Raw genomic sequence first — 23,592 nt, 5'->3', positions numbered from 1 at the left:
TGGAGGCAGGATCCTGCTCAGGGTGGGTTTGCAGAGCTGTGCTTGGCACCAGAGGGCAGATTCAAGAACTCTGATTTCCTCTCTGGGGGATGCTGCTCCCTGCTATGTAGAATAAGCCTCAGAGTTACAAACAGCAACTATCTTTTCTTCTGATGAACAGAGGGATCTGAATCTGCCAGTTCTGATGGATCTGAAGAAAAGCCAGGGATTTCAAAGACCTCTTCAAGGAAAGGTAATTTTTCACTTGCATAGTCTACTGGGCAATGTGTCAAGACTGTTAAAGCTTCTGAAAGGATCTGATTTCCCCACAGATTTAATTCCCCAGAGAATATGGAAAAGCTGCCCTTCTCCAGGGAAGTTCAGGAGACAAATTCTTGTCATGCACAGCCTGCTGAAGCTCATGTCTCCCATATCTGTCCAGGTGAATGAGATTTTGCTGAAGGATTTTTGCTCTCTCCTCACATCTGTAATGCCCTCATTTCTTCACACCACTAAAACTGCCTGAGTTGCCTCCCAACTGAAACAATCTAAATTCCCTGCTCCTGCAGCCTTGGAAGAAATTCTTCAGGGTAAGAAAAAAGGGCAACACATGTAAAGCCATTCTAACCCTACCTTCCATGAGCCCATGCCTGCTATTATTTTTGCACACGCAAATCTTTAGGCAGATAGGAGTGGTAGATATTTTCTCCTGCTAATCCTACATTTGCAGATCTATACTCCCTTGTGACATTCCAGTCACACAGCTGTTCTCTTATCCCCTCCCTGAACAGAGAGGCAGTGGACACTTGTCCCCTCTGATGGCAAAGCACAACTTGTACTGCACACAGCAGCCAGAGATCTGTGACTCAGAAACCCTGTACTCCCAGCATCACTGCCTCCCTGCTGCCATGAGATCCCATCACAGGGCCTGGAGCTTGATTAACAAAACTTGCATCCTGAAATAAAGAAAACTTTCAAGGGTTTTTAGTAAGGCACAACATCAGTTCATCTCGACAACTGTGATAGCACGAGAGTGCAGAGCAGGTTTATGAAGTGGTGTCACACTGAGTTGTGGATATGACACAGTATCATGGTGGCCTCCTTCCACACAAACCTTGGCCAGCAAAGCTGCTAAACCAAATCAGCCCAGGGTATTCATCCTGAACTGACACCTGACAGCACTCCACCCCTGTGGACATGGTAAATCCTTCTACATGAGGCATAAGACTGAAATCACAACATCAAAACAACCAGCTCACTTGGAAAATAAGGAGCTAAGGCATTCTTTGTTCAGTGCCAACCTTCTGAAGACACACAGCAGGTAACAACAGATTGTGTCAGCCTGGGACGACTTCACACATGCAAGTTTAAGGTGGGAGAAGCCCAAGCAGTGTGCACCCTTCTCCATTGCTGCTGATCTAGAGTACAAGCACTCTTGTGAGGCAGGGGCCCATAGCTCTGTAGGCTGTGCCCCAAAAAGAAAAGCTGTACCATTACCTAAGCTTTTTATTTTTCTATGTAATTTAAAATGCTGCTAAGACTTTTACCAATATTACAATTTACAGATCAAAGGTACTTCAGTAGCTGACTAAAGCCTGGAATAAAACTGGCTATGGCCCAAGTTGGTTTTTCACTCTCAAAAGGAGTTGATATTTATTTTCTAATCTGTTAAGACAGGATGAATGGTTTGGCCTTGGTTTCAAGAGCCTGCAAGCAGCTTTAACTTATTAAGAGTTACAAGACCAAAGCTGGCTGGAACTGTGAACCCTTCTGCTCAACCCCTCATGTTAGCAGGTGAGTGCTCACAAATCTGGCTGTGCCATTGAAATGCTGCCTATTCTGCAGCTTGCTGGAGGTGGAGGCTCCCATCAGTGGCTTGGGGAAATGCCTCTGCAGCAGCTGGAGCAGTGAAGTCAAACCCACTGTGGTCATGCATTTCAACAGCAGCCAGAGTGCTGCAAGCTGCCCACTCCCTGCAGGGGCAGCAGAACAATGCTGGCCATCACCAAGGGGAGGTGCTCCAGCATCTTGGTGTTTCACCTGGAATATGTTGGCCTGCATCACTACAGAAGCAAGCTGAGGGGAAGAGTCAAGGAAGGCCCTTCTAGCAGAAAGGGGCACTTACTCACTGACAAGAGTGGCAATCATGTGCTTAAAAAGCAACAGCTCAGTTGTCAAGGCAGCAACATCAACATCCTAGAGACACTGCAATGCTCCCATTTGCTTTACTATCTAAGAAGCAAAGTGGACACTTGTTTTCTCTTGCTAGGAGATGAATATAGATGCAATATCTCCATTAGCTCCATGTTATTTAAAGCAGTATCATAGACTCAAGAATGGCTTAGGCTGAAAGGGACCTTAAAGATCATCCAGTTCCAACCTTTCTTTACACAAAGCTGAAGGTATCAGAGACCGGCCTTGAGACTAAGTAACTGGAGAAGCTCAGTAAACCAAGACTCTAAGTAACTGAGCAAGCCAAAACCAAGACCATTAGAGGTTCCCAGTTACTTGAAGCCCAATCTTTTGAAACCAGCAGAACAAGATATAGGAAAACTTGTCAGACAGTGATGAGAATTATATTCTTACCGAATCTCTGTCTTCCATTACCCGCTGGGGTCTGGCAGGAGTGGTTGGGCTTGTGCCTTTCATCCTCTTATACTTGGTGAATAAAATATTCATGGTTGCAAGCAGGACCTCAGATAAATTGTGTTTGATCTACACAAAAAAGGGGGGAAAAGGACAAATTGCAGCAAAAGGAGGCTGACAGAACCATGAGCCTTACTATACAGATTCCTGTAACAATCAGAAGTGTAATGGTTACCCCTGCTATGACTGCACCATCCAGCAGAAACTCTACCCAGAGCTCTGAGACAGACATGCTCAATGGCTGCACCTTCATCTTTGATAGCAGCAGGTCAGATAAAACCCAAAGCACCCAAATACACACAACCACTGCCTAAAAAAGAAGTGTCACTCCAGTTAAAACAGTTCAAGAGCAGTAACAGCTTTCCACTAAGCTTCATTTGCTAATACACAAATCCATTAATTCCTGTAATTTAGAGGGAAGGAAACAAACACCCTACAAATGCTTAGTGACCATTAAGAGCGCAGAACAACTAAGTTACCAGCAAGTTAAAAGTTTTCAATATTCTGAATTCTTGAATGAAACTCAGTAAGTTCAGGGAGACTCACATCTGCAGATACTTCCTTCAAAATGGAGACAGGATTTCTGGGTAGGGAATTCTAGTGCTCAAAAGAGCAGCATTAAGAAGAAAAAGTTGCAAGCCAGGAGTATGCTTGTATTAAATCAAAATAATCTCATCCTTTTTCTCTGCTAATGAGTAAGAATGATGAGATGACAAGGTTTTAAGATCCTTTTAACAAAAGAAAAGGCTTTAGGAAGCTAAACCCAAGACATGACTTACTTCATCGCTGAAATTCCGGAAGGCAGCGACTCTCTCCTTGACGCAATCCTGGCTAAGAGGTACAAGCTTCAGGCGTTCAATAATCTTCAAAAAGAAAAGCAGGAATCAGGACAGATAATCAGCATTCTATGCACCAGACATTAATAAAGTGTGTTCTTGAAGTGTTAATGAAATGCTTCTGTTTCCATTCAAGAGAAATTATTTCATTGTTATTTACTGGTTTATCTCCTCACTTTGTTAAGCAACAGGAATATTTTGTTCGATGTCTACAAAATAGCTCCAGGAAGATCATCCTGTTTATCAAGCAACAGGGAAGAAACAACTTTTTAAATTCCTATAACACTGCAGTCCCTTCTAACTCATTAAATAAAATTTTAAAAATTATGTTATTTGAGACATTCTGGGCTTTCAAGGGCATTAGGAAGGCTACACTTCAAACAGAACTCTTAAAACTTACATCAAAGGCCCTGTCAACGTGACCAGCGTGATATTCATCAAAAAATGTGATTAAGTCTAGCAGAAGGTAGAACGTGGAGTCAATGGATTTCTTTGCACTTATCCCCTGCGCTTTGTACCTGAAAGAAATTGTGTTACAGTTTTATTGTGCAAAATGGCAACCGTTTATAACTGTGCCCTTGCAATTCTTGGAAGTGGAGACATCAAACTCAAGGACAGAGGGCATTTAACAAAGGACAGCTTTCATTTTCCTTAACAGGGAGGCAGAATTTTCACAGGTTGTGGCTTTTTAAAAACACTGTTAATCATTTCCAGTTTTGCAAATCCAGCATTAGTTTCTTTTAAAATGTTTACATTTCCCACATTCATGGAGACACAGTGCCAGGCAGCAGAGACCCGCAAGGCAAGCTCTGTACCAGCATGTTTAACATGCTGTTTTACAGCAGACAATCCTCCAGCACAACTGCCTGCTTCAGGCAAGAAGTTAAGACTTAAAAGATGTATTAAGAGTTCCTGCACACTCTCAGGAGCTACACTGGCTCTGGGATGAACTGGAGGGCTGCCTGCTCTCACACCTAACTGCATGAGGGCAGAAAGAAGCTGTTTCACCTTTTTGTTGGGTGTCTCCCCTGCTCCAAAAGCATCACAAGAACACACAGGAGGAATGCTGCATCCCTACAGCACTGTCATCAGGACAGTACACATGGAAAAGCCCTGTCTTACATTTAACTGGCATGAAGATGTGCTAGTCAGAACTGCTCTGGCTTTGCAATCACCCAGGTTTGCAGCTGCGAAGTGGCATTATTGCACAGCAGTATTTAGTGCTTTCAGACAGATCAAAGCATGTAGCAAAGCAAAAAAGCCCATTACAGCCTTTGCTGAAGCTTTAACTCAAGCCATAGATTTAATTCTCTTTAATGTCTGCCACCAAATCAGTCTCTCACCAAGTCAATACAGCACCAATTTTCATTTGATCCCAGCCTGCCCAAATGAAGCAAAGGCTGACTAGGAGTGACTGGCAAATGCCACTTGTCAAAAGAAGAAAGGCAAAGGTCTCTGATGGAAATCAATACATTTCTGTATTTATCTTCCCAATTTCAAAGTGCCAGCAAGTGGGCTTGGTTTATTTTTATTCTCTTTGCAGCTCAATCATTGATAAAAACCAGTAAGGTATTTCTCACAGGAATCCACATTTTGCTCTAGTAAGACACAGGAATTGTCCCCGGCAGTGACCGTGACAAGATGAACAATTTAAAAAAACCATGGACATATTTTGCAACTACAGATTTTCAGAATCAGGTTAGTACTAACTTCTGGCTGCTAATGAATCTTGAGCACTGATGTCTCTCAAGCACATACCCTAATTACTATACAGACATGGCAGGGGACATTCCTTTCAGTTGCTTCCTTTCATTCTGGACACCACACTGTACTTGGCATTAATATAACAAGCTGTGAAAATGAGGTCCACTGCTTGCATTAGCCACACAGAGTTCATCTTAAATACTCCCTTTTTAGTCATCATTAAAACAACAGTTTTCAGACAGCTACTGAACAATTGTTACAACTCAGAATTACTGGGTGTAATTCTGAGTTGTAGCTCTCAATACTATTTCAAACAGGTGAATTGCATGCAACAACTCAGCAACTGCTACAATATTTTGCTTTTAAAATAATATAAAACATACAATTCACAATATTTATTGTTCCTTAACAGACTCCATCTCCAGCTGGCACTCCTGATTCACCTACAGATAAAACTTCTTGTCAAATTTACCTGACCTGCCCCTGAAGATTTCTGGTTTCAGTACTGGAAGCCATCATTAGCAGGACAGGGTAAATTCTGACCTCTTCTTTGTCTTTCTAAATATACTGCTGTGGATGCCACAGTGCAGCCTGCAGAAACATCAGGAACTAACACCCACAGCTCTGACAGTCCCAGGTCATGCTGAAGTGAATCACCCAGTCCTGCCCCTGCCTGAGTCTTACCTCTCAGCAATGGAATGGGCCATGTTCTTCAAACGCTCCTTGTTTGATTGGGGAGTGCTGATCTGGGGAACAACAGGACTGAGGAGCTTGTTCATCAGTTCTAAAACTTTGTCAGGGTTCTGTTGGCATTAAAGTTACACAAATAAAAGGAGCATGATGAAACATAGTGTTTTAATCTCACTGAAAAGCAGAAAAGACTCATGCAGTGGTGCCTACTGCAAGCCCAGAGCTGCTTTCCTCCCATAAAGAGTCAAGATCATATTAGCTACAAGCAACATAATGCTGCTGGGTCACTAGCTCTTCTCTAAAACAGTGGTTATAGTTGTATCCACCTCTATTTCCAAAGGAAACAAGAGTACTCAGTATAAAGACCAACAATTTTAGACTTCAGTTCAACATCTATGAAATTGGAAGAGTACACTCCAGGTAAATAACTGCACTAGACTGAATTAAATCATGCGTGGGGCACTCTCTTCAAAAGAGCACATTGATCAGGACCACAGCGTCCTAAATCAGAATCCCTGGAGTGCAATCCATCTGGATGTGCTAACTAAAACATCTCTTCATGCAGCCTATGGCTCTGTTCTTCCAGCAGCAGAAATAAGCTGCTTGAATAAGGGCAATTCAATCTCCGAGATGAAATTTAACCTCCTAATCACAGGTAGACTGTTTGGAAGGATAAAAGGTGAACCAAGCATACAAGGCAGCCCACAAGACAGATACCTTTGCAAGGTCATAGAGTTTTGCAGCTTCTTCAAACAATCCTTTATTTTCTGCTGCAGAAGCCACTTTGTTAATAATGGATTTTGTGTCACTTGTAAACTTGTCTATCACTCCAGGCTAAAGAGGTGAGACAAAAATGAAAAGATAAATCAGAAGGCTCAAATATTCCAGAATATTCTGTCAAGGCAATGAATATTTTACATGTTGGCTTATGACTGGAATAGCCTGTACATCTCTATGGGAATGTGCAAAAATGAGACATTAAAAATAGAATGAGCTCTTGCAAGAGGGACTCTCTCCTAAATGGAGTCAGCACCGAGACATCCTTGGTTTTTAATTCATTCAAAATGACCCAGATAAAATAACTCAGAGTTTGAGCTGTTAATTGCTGATGACACAGAGAAGAAAACACAAAAGACTTCAGCACATGGCATTCCAAGGGCTCCAGGGATGCAGTTTGTTTATACTGGCATGACAGGTTGCCAATGAAATCTCGCACAGATAAATGAAAGGGCAACAAAGATTTTAAAACAAATCATAAGCATGTAGAATAAAAGACATGAAAGAGTCAAGAACATCTGGCAATTACTGTAGTTGAGGATGCAAAAATGAGACTATATCATCTAGAAGAATTTATCTTAAAGCTAAAATTGTTGGTTTCACACCAAAGAAACTGTAAAAGAACAAAATATGTGACAATTATCAAGTTACCTTGTTCTCTTGTATGCAATCTCACTGCTTTTGAAATGAGAAAATAAAGACATCTAAAAGAAATTCCTGCCAGAAGTAACTATGCCCCTATATTTTTGACAGCAGTATAAGCTGTAATCTTAAAATTAAGATGTAAATGATTCTGCAGTCTGCTTTACACAGAAATCTTCCAAAGTTGTCACAGCAAACAGAAAAACTTCATTGATCATCGAAAATTTCCATCATTTGCATGCACTCTCCTGTTTGCAGGTAAAGCCTTAAGGTTTCCTTTATCTTCTGACTGTGTAATCTTATATTTCACTATTAGGAAACTGCTTTTACACTGGAAGTAAGATCTGTCACATCTAAAAAATGGCTGAACTTCGACCCAGTACTTACTCTCACATGTATGAAGGTCAGATCAGCTGTGGCTAATGCTTGTGGTCTGTTAGCCCTTGCTCCTTTAATTACAAGGATTTTTCAAGAACTGCAATACATTTCTTCTGTGAGGTGAATGAGGATGTCATAAATCATTTTCACATGCACACTTCGGTTAACAGAACACTCTCACACACCTACTTAAACTAAACTTCATTTCCTGCTGGGAAGACAAAATTCTGATCCCACTAAAGTTACCTGATGCCATTTGCCTCTTCAGTTACACCAGCTGTCTAGAGGAACATAGTTTGCCCTGCAGTTCCTGACCTGCCTTTTGTTAGGGCAGGTCACAGATTATTCTGTAAAAGGATCTCATACTGGGAGAACTTGAATGTATTCAAACAAAGTAATAATTTAGCTAGTGAAAAACAGAGAGAAGCAAAATAGCCTCATGACTACTTTGGAAATCATACATAGGTTGTACTTTTAATATAAAATATAAATTGTGAACTCACCTTCCTACTACCATCCTTTTCCAGCTTTCCAAGAATCATGTCAAACTATATCCACATAGATGTAAAGTAAGAAAAAACAGGAAACAAAAATAGAGAGATCAATTGCATATATTTCATAACATATTTATTAAGTACAAAGACACAATAATGGAATGAAAAACAGTGACCAATATAAAAAGTATTTGTAACTAAATTTGTAGCAGGCAAAAATATACGATTAAATATCTTAAACATAAGGCTATTGCAAGATCTTCTCTCATCTGGGTCTGCATCAGGTAGAAAGAGCAAGCAACTCTAAGACTGTCCTGACTAATAAAGATTTTAAAGAAGAAGTGAATTTCAGTTTAACTGAGGAAGGCAAAACACGGCCAAACGCACCTCTCTGCTTTCAATTACTATTTCACTAACACAACGCAAGAACATATTCTCTCCTTGGCTGTCCTTCTCGTTCCTATAAAACAGAGAGAGGAAGAAAGGTACTCCTGTTTCTGAGAACTTTCCAGATAAGAATAATGAAACAGTAATAATTAGGAGAATAGCTAAAGACGTATATTGGCGCCTACCTGAGAAAGTAAAAGTATTGCAGAGCTTCCCTTGGGTCTGTTGATTCAAACTTACGGGTGTAAAGCATCAAAAGCCGCACAAAATTTAAACGTCTGACACCAGGAGGGTCACCAGCTTCATGGCTTACTGCAATGTCAGAAACAGCACTGTCAGAGAATCTAATGTCAGGAAAATGCTGATCTTCATCTCAAATTAGTCAGAATCATGATCCAGAGCTCTAATACAACTGAAACAATTATGAAATTGTTCTGATAAATCTTTGATTAATCACACAGACCTGCAGTTTCTAGAGGGTATTCTGAGGGGTAAGAAAATATTCCTTTACTGTAAAGTAAATAGGACTTACATAGCTGTGCACTCTGCCCAGATGCTTTCAGGAGCAATTTTAACTCAAACAGGACCAAAGCAACATGAACAGCGTGACAGCGCAAGCGCTCTGTCCGGAATAGAAAAGCAATTGCAGCTTCAAACTGTGCTGTCAAGAACAACACTTGGAAGTACAGGAACGGTGGCTGGTTCACTGCAAAATGTGATTCACCTGAAAAAAACGACAACACATAGCATTTTCACACAATTCTCATGATTTTGCAATCAGACATGACTGACAGTGGACTCGTCCTGCCACAGTGCATCATTAGTGTTTATTAGGTGCCAGCTGAAATCAACCACAGTACACAAAACTGAATTCCTAACCACACATCAGTGGCTCACCTACAGCTGTGCCCCTGCAGATTTATCATGAAGGACCACAGCATAAAGACATATTCAGAAAGTGACACAGAATAAACAGTTACTCATAAAAGTTCCTTTGTTCTTTTCAGACAACAAGCTATCAACTCTGATCAACTGTGATAGATTCTCTAGAGACCACAACATTTTGTCTTTTATACTTTCACCAAGTGGTACAAATAATGTTAAAAACCTGGATTTTCCTACTCAGTGACATCAACATTAGCTTATTTTTCTTTTCCACACATTTTATCTCACACACATTATCTGAGTGTGAGTGATTCTCCATAGTCTTCTACAAACTAGAAGCCTATGGAGAATCAAATTTAGTATGTTTTGGACAGTTCCAAGTGACTTAATTCTGATTGACTGGAAGATGATTACAGGAAAATGTATTCTGTGGATGTTCTTAAAACCTTCTGAAATGGAAGGAACTAGAAGGATTTGGGTCCCCAGAAATTTTCTTGAAATACTAATTTAAGGGAGAAGATAAACACCAAATGCACACAGCAGAAAAGCTTGGAAATACATGTCTACATTAGGTAGTGACTGCTTTTCTGTTCTGTATTTCCAAAGCTGGAAGTTCTGCTAAAGGACTTTTGCATATTTATGGTGAGAGAAAGCAACCCACAATTAATGGGTAAAGGAGAAACAGGAGCAGTGTTGCTCACAGATGAATATTAACTCTCTGGATTGCTGGGAAAACATGGGACTCATTCATCATGTCTTACTGAAATCTGCCACGACTCCAGGGAAGCAGGCTGTCCACGGAGAGAAGATGCCTGTCACTAGTGGAGAGCTGCAGGGTTTTTGTGCAGTCTGGGGTTTTGTGTAATAACAACTGGAAAGTGCCCTCAGCAGAAAAGCAGAGCCCCAAGTAAGACATCACTCTGTGGTTTCTCACCATAGTCTTCCAGCAGCTGCTTCTGGAACTGTGATAATGTCAGCCGGTCCTGTGGGGAGCTTGTGCCACCATCATCAAAACACACCTGGTTCAGCTAAAAAGCACATCCAAAAAGAGAAGCACAGCTATTTCTCCTTGCACAAGCAATGCACTTAACAAGATATTCATTCCATCTGAATCCCTCCTAGGATTTGACCAACTGACTAGAAACTGCATCTAGTCACAACATCAGCTCCATCCACTTCTGGGAAGCAAAGATCCCTAAGGCAGTGGCAGCTGAAATTCATGCAGATATAACCCCAGGGTTCTGTATCCATCCATGCCAGCAAACTCTGATGCTGGGACTCTGAACACTCTCAAGCAGCATTTTTTTGCCACAAATACAATAGTGACAAATACATCATTCTACCACCCTTTTTCTGATAAAGAGGAGAAACAGATACCAACCATTATCTATCATCCCCTTGCCAAAACTGTAAGGATTTCAGAGACATTGACAGCATTGTGTCTGGTCAATTCACACTGACATTTCAGACATCCACCCAGGAAGGAGAATTCATAGAATCCTCACTGTAGCAAGCTAATACTGTTTGTAAAAAAGATCAGTGTCAAATGAAGAACATGACACTTCCAAAGACAACTGTACCCAACTAACACCTGATAGCACAGAAGAAAACAGAGCAGACCTGGGATTCAGGTTCCCAGCCCTGCACTATTTTCAAGGTCAGGTCACATGCACTACATTGATGCAAAACACCAGATCTAGAAGTAGGAAGGCTAGCAGAGCAGTGGAGAAATGTGGCACCATTTAGACCTGTTCTTACAAAAAGAAAAATCAAACGCCACAACTCCAACACCAGACTTACTTTTAGCCAAAGATAATCCTCTGTTTTATCAGCAACTTCACTCTGGTTGTCTGTAATGTCACAACGGCCAATGATACAATAAACAGCCCTCTTGTAGGGGTCAGTGTTGTTCCTCAGAGCTCGTCTGTAGTGAAGACGCAGTTTATTCTCTGTGGCAGGAGACAGTCTGAGGAAAAGAAAAGATGGAAGGAAAAGATGTGAAACCCATTCTCCCTATATGAGGAAACCTGGATACAAATCAATGTAAATAGGTTTTTATCAACAGCAAAGGCATAATGACAGTAAGCACTGGCCAATATTTCTTGCACTTCCAGTTCATATCTGAAGGTAAAAATTTTGCACACATGTATTTAAACACATAATTAAAGTTATGGAGGATCATCTTCATTCTGACAAAGAATCCACATATGACAGTCTCTTTAGAGATACGATAATACTGTGGCATATGAGCTGGTTTTATCTGACTCTGCTATTGAATCATTTCAGAAAAAGAGAGCTCACAACATCTTTGTAAGTCTTTGTATTAGTAACTAACAAGTGAATAGGTCATTGTACCATGAGGTCTTTCAAAAGAGACACTTTCATCATTATTAAACACTGTCATAATGTTTTGTCACTGCTTTTTTCTTGCAACCTCTTGTTGAGAATTTTACAGAATTTAATCAATAAAGTGTTTTAGACTAAGGCATTGTTTGTCAAATCCGTAGGCAGAGCACTTTTTCACAGCTGTAATAAAAACAAAATAAATCTATTATGTCGTATCTCATAAAAGTGTTTATAATGAAAACAGCGACAGTATCTTCAACAAGGTTTCTGCAACAATCTTGATATAATGAGCACTCCTAGATACTCTCTACAAAACAGGTTGATTTACAGAAGAATACCATGGCATACCATATGTGGTAAATGGCACTTGGATTTTTATCCTTTCAGTTTATTTTGTTAGCTTGGTTAATTATTTTTTATTGGTCTGTTTGTTGGTTTTTTGAGAGCTTTTCTTTTTGAAATTCACTGCAAGTGGAAAGATGGAAAGGAAAACCACTGTGGAGTTAAGAGCACACCTTAGGGTGCACTAGCTTAACCACTTTGCAACCACATCAGCAGCAGCTTGGCCAATGGCCTCTGTCCAGTGCTGGACAGCAAAAACTGGAAGAGGAGAATAAACACAAGAAAGACGTGAGAGTGAGGCCTCTAAAGGCCTCTAACAAACACTGTTTGCTTTTCCTGTGTGACATTCTTATGAAAACAGGTGTAGTAAAAAGTGTTCCCCAAAGGAAATTCAGCTAAAATAAGCAACAGGGGAAATAAAAAGATACAGGATTCGTGACAGCAGATTAAATTTGATCCATTGCATGACATATCCCACTGTTACACTGGGCTTGTTCTTCTGTAAAAAGTAAAGTTACACCACACTGTATTATTTTTGAAATGTAAATTTTTGAGTATTTTCAAACAACTCTTTCTCTGTTGAGATTTCTCAACTTCAAAGCCACAAATTAAAATATGCAAACCTCCACATGTAATTTAGGTAGGTAATATAAACCTCAGGCAACCATCACCACCAGAAGAGACCTGAGAGTTTTGTATTTCTACCAAACCACTGATAATTTCACTACTCCACAGCAATTCCCACTCCTCACAAGGATCCTTCCTAGTTCCCAATTACCTTCTGTCCTTACTGTGCATGTACTCCTGGAACCAGGTTTTGAACTCTCCCAGCTGGTGCTGTGCCCGTTTCACCACGTGCATGGCCGCAGTCAGATCTCCGCAGCGCATGCAGTAATAAATCAGTGCCCACACAGGATGGCCCTCCACCTCACCATCCTGAAAAGAAAGCAGGACATATTTAATTTTTTCTTAAAAGGAACATATTTGAATGATTTTTCTTTATCCTTTGCCTCATTCATTATTTCTGCGCTTATACCCACACTCATATTGGTAAAAAATTCTGTTTGTTACAGAAGCCAGAGGTCATGAGGGTTAAGCCCTGGCAAAGCTCTGCGCATCTCAGCAGTGAAAGGTGTGATTCCCTTCTGCTTGCCCAGATTTCAGTTCTGAGAATCCCAGAATTAGCATATGATATCCTCCCCACACAGGAGACCAATCTGGATTAGGCCACCGAGGCATTAAAAACATTTTCACTGAAACAGAAAGATATTAAACTAATGACTGATCTCAGCAGGTAAGATGAGACAGCTAGACTCAGCTGTGTGTGCTCCAATGTTATAATTTATTATTTCTTAATTTAGCTTTTATATCTAATTTTTCAACCCGGAGTGCCTATCTGGTTATTTTGTAGATGCAGAGCTATGCACGTTTTACTACATGCAGGTAAGAAGGGTTTTATTCAGATTCCTAAATAAAAGGCCCAGGCTCCAATTCAAATTAATTCATTACACATTTGGTGATGGTTTCACCATCTCACAATAAATGGAAAAAAAGAGAAAAAGCAAAACACGGAGATTAAGTTACTGCTTTTTTGAACCATCATAATGCATTTTAATTCTTGCTTGTTGATTTCTAAGATGACAACCAGAAGACACCGTAGTTTCCCAGAATTAGAACTCAAGCTACTGAGCACCCACCATGCTTTGGGACTAGGTCTGAACTCAAGAGTGATTTTGTCTGCCATCTCCCATTTTCCTAGTGAAAAATTCTAGAGAAGGAGTAAGAGCCTGCTGCCCTAAAAGCAGCTTAAACAATAGAAAAGCCACTGGACGCTGCCCTGGCTCCCCCTCTGCAGTGGGTGAACAGATTTGTGTTGTTACTTTAGCTCAGAGGCTGACAGTGCTGGCCCTACCTGCAGACCAGGGACTGATGCTGGGAGCTTGATGTTCAGGAAGCTTCGGACCAGCTGGTACGTGCCTGGGACTCCACCCAGCTGAGCCTGGTGCAAGTTTCCAAAGACTGTCACAAAAGTGTAATTTTTGTAACTGAAACACAACACAAGCAAAACAAACATGAACAGACTGAGACACACCTGCCACAAAAACATCCACTGCATTTCAGATCTGGCAGAACGAACAATTTCATGCAAATTAACGCGATGGTCAAACATTATCATTACAACAAAATGAGGCACAAATTTTTGGTCAGTTTAGGAAGATCCTTATATTTAGCAGTCTCAGAATATACCAGGTTTGGAGTCTGTGGTGGACTGCTCCAGGTTCAGGAACTATGAAGTTCCTCTTACTAGATTCTTGTAGTACAAAGTTAAGCTCAAATATATTAACTGGCAAAAAGCCTTTCCACCCTAATACTTTAACTCTCAATCCTATAATGAAAGAACAGTTAAATACCACAGATGCGTTTGTCTCTCCTCCCCGCCCTATGGAAAAATATCAGCCTTGGGGCTTATGTACTTCCCAGAAGAAAATTCCACAGAAAAAAGGAATTTAGCGAGACCTAATCTCCACAGTTGGGAGTATTGGGAAAGTACTACATATAACTAACTCCTAACTTCAGCTAGCAGTTAATGGCACTGTGAAAATTTAGCAAGTTGGATATGTGGCAAATCAGGTTAAGAGTCACTGGTTCATTGCACTCTGCTGAGACTGAGGAACTGGGAACAGAAGATCCTCCCGATGTGTCAGCTCCTCTGCACAGGAAGCAGCTGCCACCACTGCTGGGTGACACCGAGTGCTGATGGGGTGTGACAACCAACTGCCAGGGCCAAGAAGAGGCTGTGCCAGGAGGTGAAGGCATCTCTTCTGTGCCAGGAGGTGAAGGCATCCCTTCCCACAGTGCTGTGTCAGAGCACAGTGCTGTCTGTGCTCCAATGCAATCTGTGTCCCTAACCAATGCCCACATACTACCCTGCAGTTACTGCTTGCAGGGGCTGGAAGAGCCAGCTGACATCACACTGCAGCTACTGGAAAAGAGACCCTGCAATACCCACCCACATGTGCAGTGATGGGCATTTGGCTTTGGGCAGCTTCACACTCTGCATCTCTCCAAGAACTCTATCAGTCAAGGAGCTTAGGCCCCATGGTACTTTCTAATACACACAGCAAACCACTTTCTAGTCTGAAAATCACTGCTACATGTCTCAACTTCAGCTTCTTCACATTTTCCAAAAACTTTTCAGTGAAGAAATGGCATGATCAGAACTTGACTCATTGCACCAGGTTTGTTCCCATGCTGTCCTCACGAGCTGCTGACAGCAACCAGCAATCAGAAAGGGAGCATATAAAACAGAGGATGTTCTTTTGCTGAAGAGAAACAGATCACTTTCCTCAAGTGAAAAACCTCCACATATCACCATGCATATATAGAATATTTATAAGCAACATAGAAAAAAGAATAAAAGTCTTTGCATCTTCTAAACAACCTCCCCATGGATTCAAGGCCTTTTAAAGAAGAACACTGTTAAACTAGAACAGTTTTTTATTTAAGCTGCTGCTCTAAGTCCTGCACAATAAAAAAGACAGGCAAGAGACATGTCTGTGAGCAGCATGAGGTAACTGACTCTAAGTGCACTACAAAGTCATTGTGGCTTCCTATTAGGGAACTCTATGAATGTGTACTGAGAGCCCCCACCTCACCTCTCTTCCAGGTAGTGCAGAGCGTGCCTCACGAACTCCATGCGCACCTCCATGTTGGTCCTGACTTTCAGGGCATCGCTGGCAGGAACCAGGGTGACGTCAGTCATTTGTTTCACCATGGCCCACATCTCAGAGATGTTCTGTAAAGAGTCATTCCATGCTTCAGCAATTAGTACAGAGGTGAACAAGCAACACTGTTCTGAACTACATTTAGATTTGTAATGGAGATACTGGACACAGTCATGAAGGTAAGCTGCTTCTGTCCCACAGAATTCAAGTTTCACAGACTTTTTTTTTTTTGCATAATTCTTTGCAAGAAGATGGCTATAAATGTTGTACCTGCAATTGTTCCCAAAAATTGACAACTATTTCCAAAACTAGGCTGGGTACTTGGTACTCAGGCTCTTGCTCATTATTTCTAGTTCACACTTCCCACTCAATATATACCACAGCATCATCAGCATTCCATGTAAGCAATGGCTCTGGCTGCTGTTGGAAAGCTGTGCCATCAGCTGTGATAAGAAGCACTAAAAGGACACTGATCACTTGGACAAAGGATCAGTTATAAATAAAGGTTGAAAACCATCCAGATCTGCTTATTCACAAGCACAAGACTGTATCAGTGTTTACAGGACTAGGGCATCCCTGCTGAAATGGCAAAATACTGAGAACTAACAGCACTGTTTACTTGGGCAAGGGCAGCTCTTTGATCTCGGTGCTTCAAAGCAGCAAGAACACTGAAATTCCCCTTGCTGTCCCCTGCAAAACAAACAGAGCTGTTCAGAGAGAAGATGCACATCTGTAATTCAGATCCAATTGAAGGATTTGCCCCTCAGCTTCTGAGCAGCTTTTTGCCCTCCCCATTTGCTCAGTTTTTTCATAGCTTGACCCTGCTGCAGTATTCTCCTCCAGGCATTTCTCCAAGGTTTGTGCATTTGTTTTCTTTTTAGGGTGGATCAAGGCAACAGAATTAAAGGAATAAAAAAAAGGAAAGCAGGTAGATCATATTGATTTAAAGTCAATCCTAGGTGTCTTATGCTTTGCTATGAGAGCCTATTTCAGCTCTAGCAGAGTCTGATTGAAGACCCTTTACCCCACCTAAATACCTTCAAAGGACATTAAGAAACCACGTTTTGTAAACCAAGCACAATGGAATCTATTTAAAATTAAAAGCAATTTTTCCCTCAACAGCTTATGATGGGACACTAGGTTCATTTCTTCCTCACTGTGTTAAGAAATTTTCACCATGACCAACTTCATTGCAGGTGGGCCCTGCTGTACTGGAGAAAAGTCCAGAATTGCCTCTGTGTTTTCTGTGGAGCCATGCAATTTTTTTGGCAATATCAGTATTTTCCCCCCCGATGTCAGCAGGCTGTTAATCACAGCCTGAAAACAGCTTAAACACATTTCCTTATGTTAAGTTATTGGCAGTACCTTATCATCCAGGCCTGCAGTAGCAGCACAGAGGTCCACCAGGTTAGGCTGCAGATGTCCATTCACTATCTTCTCATTATAAATATAAATCTAAAACATAATTAAGTAAGCATGTTTAACAATACATATTATGCTCTGTTCCATCCTCAGCCACAGCAGCAAAATCTAAATCAGGCTTCAAAACCAGCGTTCCCAGCAAGTCCCTCTGCTTCTCTTCCCACATCATCAGCCACTTCCAACCCCACGGTAGAGGAGTGGGCATCAGCATCACCCAAATTTGCACACCACACCTCAAAGCCCCAGGCCTGCCCAAGGCCAGCAGCAGCCCAACTGCTCAGGGGTTTTGCATGGCAGAACACTGTGCTGAATGCTCTGTTAGACTAAGTGCAGCTAATTGCTGAAGGACAAAGATTCCAAGTGACCTGACAAGTGGATGGCTGTGATACTCCCCTGCACAGCAGCCTCCTACCTGCTGATGTGAAAGAAACAGGATTTTGCTGGTTTGTGGCAGTATTCAGGGAAATCTGACACAGGGAAATGAACAGAAATCTGACCCTTCAGAGTCTGCCCTTAAACATATACACACACCTCCCTGTTTTAACTCTTGATCTTAACTGAGCTTTGTCTACTATTGTTTACTCTACTCTCAGTCCAAAGACCTTCCACTATATCCAAAAATAATAATTCTCAATACTAGAAAGGCAATGCCATTGTACTTTAATTCCATTTGGCATGCAGCACTACTACAACATGCCCAGGGTTCAGACAAGATGCAGAGCTCAGGACTGCAAAGAGAATGCAGCATCAGTGAAACGTGTCTGTGGATGTGGCCATGTTCCTGTGAGACAGTCTGAACTACCCACAAAGAACAATTCATCACTTCACTGTAATTAAAACATATTTCCTGGCTGCTGATAAACAGAAGCAGCATGGATCTCCAGCTCTCCTGCCTGACCTCCAGGTCTCCCAGCTCCCCACTGAAGCCACAGGAGCCCCACACAGACTGCTGACACAGCAGCAGGCTGACATAAGGACAGCTCAGCCAGGCCAGCTTCTCTGGAGCTCTCGTTGGGAGCACGCAGTGACTGCATCAAATGTTCTGGTAGCAGAAGCCTGGCCAAAACCACATTTCCAGGGCACACTGCAGCAGTCTGTGCACAGCCCGTGACCCTGACAAGGGCCCACTGGCCACAGTGACTCCACAGCTACCAGAGAGCCAGGACTGCTACAGAGACTGGGCTTCCCATACACAAAAAGCAGCATGGAGTAACACTGATGGCTTCAAAGCACAGACAGTCAGGCTTCAAAGAAGACCTTTACTGTGGGTATATTACAGTAGATAGGAACTCAATTAACAAGCTACTAAGAGCCACTAAATCAAATGTACACTTTATCTGCACAACCATGAGCCTTTTGCTATTAGTTTCTTCCCAGTTACCATAACTGAATGCAGATGTAGGAAAACAGATGCACAAGCTGCTCTCTGCCTCAGTGCAGACTGAGCCAAAGCACACAATAACAGTAATTGTGTGCAAATTAAGCAACATCGTTTCACATATTCCATTTTGAAAAATCAAGTCCTTTTCTTTCATTTTGTTCTCAACAGTGCTGGTAAACAGATAATCTCAAATAACAACACTAACAAATTGGTTATGTAAAGGTTTATCAGTTTTCCCTGAAAATTTTCTGAGGGCGTCTAATGCTACCAGGCATATTAATTCATAGCTGATGCACTAAAGCCTCTCATAAGCAATGTCATTAAAATAAGATATAATTCAACAAACATCAGGATTAACACTTCAGCATATTTTTTCCCACACACATACATGAGAAAAATTATCTTCCACATATGAAAGTAAAGGGAATATAAAGCCTTCATGTGTAAACAATTATGCATTGACGCAAATCCTAAAAAATCTGCTTTTGAAAACTTGAAAGAATTTCAGTTTCCTTTACAAGCATAAATGCTTTCTACAGTCATATATGGTGCTTAGGATCTCTTTTTGACAAAAAATATCCTGTAGCAAGCAGGTGAGTATGCTTGTAAAAGCATCAAGATTTATGTGTTTGTCAATAGCATTTTATATCTAGGCAGATATTTTCATGTTTCACCTACCATATTTTTCTTTACACTAAGCTCCAATCTTTTTTTTCCCCGTCTCTCTCCATGTAGAACCCAGTGTTTAATGAAGATTTTTCACTTCCACTCACCTGACGAGCATATGCCATCTCCACACTGTCCATGGAGCTGCGACCTGGAGGCCCCACCTCCCCGACATAGCTGGGCTGTTGGATGAGAAGCAAACAGGAAGATATGAAGTACAGAATTACCACTATGCATTTTACCAATACATCTGCTCCTAAAGAACAGCAAAACCATGTTCCTGACAGAACTAAACCCAGGGTTTTGAACCATCTACAGAGAAAAATGCAGTCTCACTGCAATACCCCATTATCTTCCCAATAAAGCTTTAACTTTCTAAAGTGACAGAAATCCTCCTTATTCAGGGCACAAACCAACCATTAGCTCTCTAGAATTAGGACATCAGTGTCTCTTGGCAGCACCTTATAATTTTAATTCTTTGCTTTTGTTTCTTGAAAGGTTGCTTCTTGTCAGTGTCTCACTGTGAGGCATCTACTCTGAACCTCCATCACAGCAAGGATAGAGAATTCAACAGATGAGCTCAAATAGATCCAATCTGGCAGATCTGATACTCCAGTTTTGTCCTAATCCCATGATATAGACATAAAATAGGATTGCAGCATTCAATTGTGTGCTGGAAAGTGCCCCACTGCTGGTCTGCTGCAAGAGGAAGTATGCTGACAATATCTTGACCTGAAAAAAATAGTCCTTTTACCCACAGAGACTATGCCAAAATTGAGATATTTTGAGTGTAGAGCAGAGAGAGACAGCCAATGGAATCATGGCATACAAAATTCACTCTTATAAAACCCATAATACAACATGCCACAATAGTATAATGCTGCATTAAAGCAATTTTAAGTATTTACTCCAAGGCACAGGTATGGTCTCAGTACAGCCACCACTGAACATATATGTTCAATACTCTGGAGGAAAGAATACTCTGAGCAATGCTCTCTGCTATTTCCTGTTTTCTAAAAGAATGAAATTCTTCATTTCAGCATCAGCATTGCAAGTCCTGAGTTTGAAAAATAAAGTACAATCATTTTAAAGACAGATCCCTTTGAGGTAAACAGTGCTTTAATATCAGCTGCTTCAGAAGTCACGCTGGTCTGAAGATCAAAGCAAGACAAGCTCAGTTCAGAAGCATAATATTTATTATGAAGCCAACTGACATAGCTGGGGCAAGCAAAAAGGAACAGACAAGCTTTCAGCAAAGCAAGGTTTTCAAGCTCGTTACCCTGTAACTCAAGGCCATGGATATTCATCTTAACTGGAATCAGTAATTTTTTCCGAGAAAGGGCAGGGACATCTGCAGAGTTTAAAAATTAAGCTTTTTACCATCCAAGTCAGTTACAACTGGCTGCACATCCTCATTAGCTGTTCCAGTGCACCTAAGCAGTATGGTCAAGCAGCTTTACTGCTTCTTACACAGGTTACCCAGAATGGCAGTACTTTACAGTGCAGACAGGATCACCTCCAAGGACTGCTTAAGGATGTGCTCTAGTCTTGCCTGGAAGAATTCACTTAAACGTGACCAACCTGCTGCCTGTACAAACAGCATAAAGCCCAAATGCAACAGAAAAATCACTGTTTTCACTTCCAGTTTAACTAGCTTTGGAGTTCAGCTTTGCTGACACCTGTCAGACTGCAGCATGGCAGCAGCAATGTTCCTGCCATGACCTGGCTTGTGTGGATTTCAGGAAGAGATCCAGAAATGGACAGCTTTTCTCCAGATGGTGCCATCACTCAGTTTCTTGTTTCAAATGAGAATGAAATACTGGCAGACTCTTCAAAAAATCAAGCTTTTTTTTTGGGAACTGTATCCCAACTTCTAAATGAAATAACACAAACAAATGAACTTCCAGACATGTTACTGATCAGTTCTGCACTGAACATTCTCTCAGTTATTCCCAAATTAATTTTATTTTGGTATTAGTTTAACCTGGAATATCTTCTACTGCGTAAGACCTCTCTTACACTCATGAGCATGCGTCCTTACAAAGACAACTACTAATCACTGTCCCAGTCCAGGAGTTTTGATCAGTAAAGTGTTCACCAGTTAAAATTTAAAAACAAAAGAAGTTACACAATTGGAATGGCCAAGAAACTGTTCTTCACTGGCTAGGAATTTATACATGAAGATAAGAGCACTGACCTCTATCAAGAAATTATAAGAGCTTTGTGATATCTGTAGTTACAGGTTTCTGCACAGCCTACAAGAGTTGATTACAGAATTAAAAATACTCAGCAGTGTTTGTCCCTAATATAATGAAAAATAAATGAATGAAGGTACCAAGGATGAACCTGGACAATCTTTTAAAATGGCTGAAATTAGTTTATTACTGCATTCATTTCTCACTAATAATGCTATTTAAATAATGTTTAACCTGATTACAAAATCAGGCAGGTGCATTTAGACCTCAGGCTCTATAAAAATGTCCTACAAAAAACCCAAAAAGCAATTTCACTTTTCTTTCTGCAACTGAACTTACACTAAAAATATTCTTCACAGTCCCTCTTAGTGGGTACTGATATTCAGAAGCATCTGCATTTTTCTTTCATTGCCAAATAATCTGACACAAATTCCTTTAAACCCACCTAAAACCCGACAAACTCTTTGTTCTAAAGAACAAAGCAACTGTTAAAGCAGGTTTCCTGGGAAACAGACACGATGGCAGAAATGGTGCTTTGCAGCCTTTCCCTGCGTCGAGCCCGATAAATGCAGAGTTATTTAAAGTAATGCTAAATTATGGACATTGTCATTAATTACCTATGAGGTTTCATCTCCTAAAGCAAGTGAAGACCAGCACATAGTGACTTAGCGTCCCTTTCAGCCAGTGCCCAAGCAGCAGACACACAGGGATTGGGGCTTTGTTTTGTGAATCTGTTTTTTTTTCTGCTTTGCAGCACCAAAGAGCACCCACTCCAGAGACTGGTGTGTGACTGCTGGGTTCAAACCAATGCAGGTAACAATCTGAATTCAAAAGTGGATGCCCAAAACTAAGAAATAACTGCTCTGGGTTGGGTTTTCCTTTTGTTTCTCCAATTTTAATTTAACCATTGTGCTTTAGGAAACACTTCTTAACTATCTGCTGCAGCTGAGAACTGCCACACTGAAATTAAATTCTTTAAATTCTACTGACTTAGCACTTCTGGAAAAAAAAATCAAGAAGTCTAGAATTTGTCCTAATTTCCTTATACTCTCCTTTCCTATGGAAAAAGAGCCATGGAAGCAAGCTTATTTCCTACTTTTTCCCATCTCATGAGTGCATTCTGGCTTCACCTTTGAATTATTAAACTACAAGAAAGTACTAGCTCACTGAACTATCACATGGCTGTGCTAAAGGGAAAGTTCAAAAGGAAAAGTAAAGCAGTGAGTCAGCATGGGGAGGCCACTTCCAGGGCTCCCCTTGAATCACAGAAATGGATTGTGCAGGCAATCTTCCCAAGAAGGGAAGGATTGTCCCCCCTACAAACTAACAGGAGGAAAGTGGGGAGGTAGAAGGATATCCTTTGCTGGCAAGTCAGAATTTACCAAGTTTCAAGCAAAAAAAATATAATGAAATGTGTTCAAAACAGGTCAGGTTATGAAGTATAACTGGAGCAGCAAAAGGAAAAGCAGAAAAGTGGGTAATGCGCAAAGGACTGCAGAAGTGTAAGTGCACACACACAAATCTTGCTGTATCTCTAGTCTGATATTGCTTAAATGGCTTGTGCTGTTTTTCTCAACCACCTTTGCTTTTCCCTGCCCTGAATTTTGCTATTTCCAAAACGTTATTCAGAACTGTAACATTTATTCCAAATATTATCCATTTCTGAAAGCTGCAGCTTAGCTGCACTGCCATGATATTTTTGTCTTTTAAATTCACTTAGCCAAACAATGCTGCTTTTCAAAGGAGTCCTCCTTCATTTGCACTCAGCCAAGCATTCAGCCTCACTTGCACACCAAACCCTGTGCATGTAAAGATGCATTATTCATCACCCTCATATGCATATGCACATTCCTCAGCAGAAGTCTGGGCAGACATTTTGTCAGCACTCCAAATAGCTTGGCCAGTAGATGCAGTGAATATCTAGGCAGGAGACCAAGCTGGAGAAACCCCATCAAAATACACTGTGGTGGAGTGGAAAGCATCTTGCAGTGCTTGGGAGTTAAGGGGTATGAAGATGTGCTACAGAGGGGCAGAACAGAAACCAAGAGGTGCCAGTGTTTCTATATCACTGCAGGAGTGTGCTGCTTGACAGCAGGA

General features: G+C 41.1%; 1 protein-coding gene across 3 annotated transcripts in view; it reads right to left on the bottom strand.

The window, feature by feature from the left end:
- Nucleotides 1–23,592, bottom strand: part of NUP93 (nucleoporin 93) — a 75,763-nt gene that overhangs the window by 2,233 nt on the left and 49,938 nt on the right. For all 3 annotated transcript variants that reach the window (XM_031058469.1, XM_005422738.3, XM_031058470.1), the window contains 16 exons: nucleotides 19,408–19,482; nucleotides 17,197–17,286; nucleotides 15,763–15,902; nucleotides 14,019–14,151; nucleotides 12,885–13,042; nucleotides 11,219–11,384; nucleotides 10,353–10,446; nucleotides 9,066–9,257; nucleotides 8,719–8,845; nucleotides 8,534–8,606; nucleotides 8,156–8,200; nucleotides 6,573–6,689; nucleotides 5,850–5,968; nucleotides 3,862–3,979; nucleotides 3,405–3,488; nucleotides 2,566–2,694 (listed from right to left, as the gene is read on the bottom strand). In XM_031058469.1, the coding sequence (XP_030914329.1) occupies nucleotides 2,566–2,694; nucleotides 3,405–3,488; nucleotides 3,862–3,979; nucleotides 5,850–5,968; nucleotides 6,573–6,689; nucleotides 8,156–8,200; nucleotides 8,534–8,606; nucleotides 8,719–8,845; nucleotides 9,066–9,257; nucleotides 10,353–10,446; nucleotides 11,219–11,384; nucleotides 12,885–13,042; nucleotides 14,019–14,151; nucleotides 15,763–15,902; nucleotides 17,197–17,286; nucleotides 19,408–19,482 (1,860 nt within the window). The remainder of the gene's footprint in view (nucleotides 1–2,565; nucleotides 2,695–3,404; nucleotides 3,489–3,861; nucleotides 3,980–5,849; nucleotides 5,969–6,572; nucleotides 6,690–8,155; nucleotides 8,201–8,533; nucleotides 8,607–8,718; nucleotides 8,846–9,065; nucleotides 9,258–10,352; nucleotides 10,447–11,218; nucleotides 11,385–12,884; nucleotides 13,043–14,018; nucleotides 14,152–15,762; nucleotides 15,903–17,196; nucleotides 17,287–19,407; nucleotides 19,483–23,592) is intronic.

This window comes from Geospiza fortis, unplaced genomic scaffold (assembly GCF_000277835.1).
Source record: "Geospiza fortis unplaced genomic scaffold, GeoFor_1.0 scaffold97, whole genome shotgun sequence".
NCBI classification, from domain to species: Eukaryota; Metazoa; Chordata; class Aves; order Passeriformes; family Thraupidae; genus Geospiza; species Geospiza fortis.
Note: the sequence above shows the minus strand (reverse complement) of the source record. Positions and strands in the feature narration are given on the sequence as shown.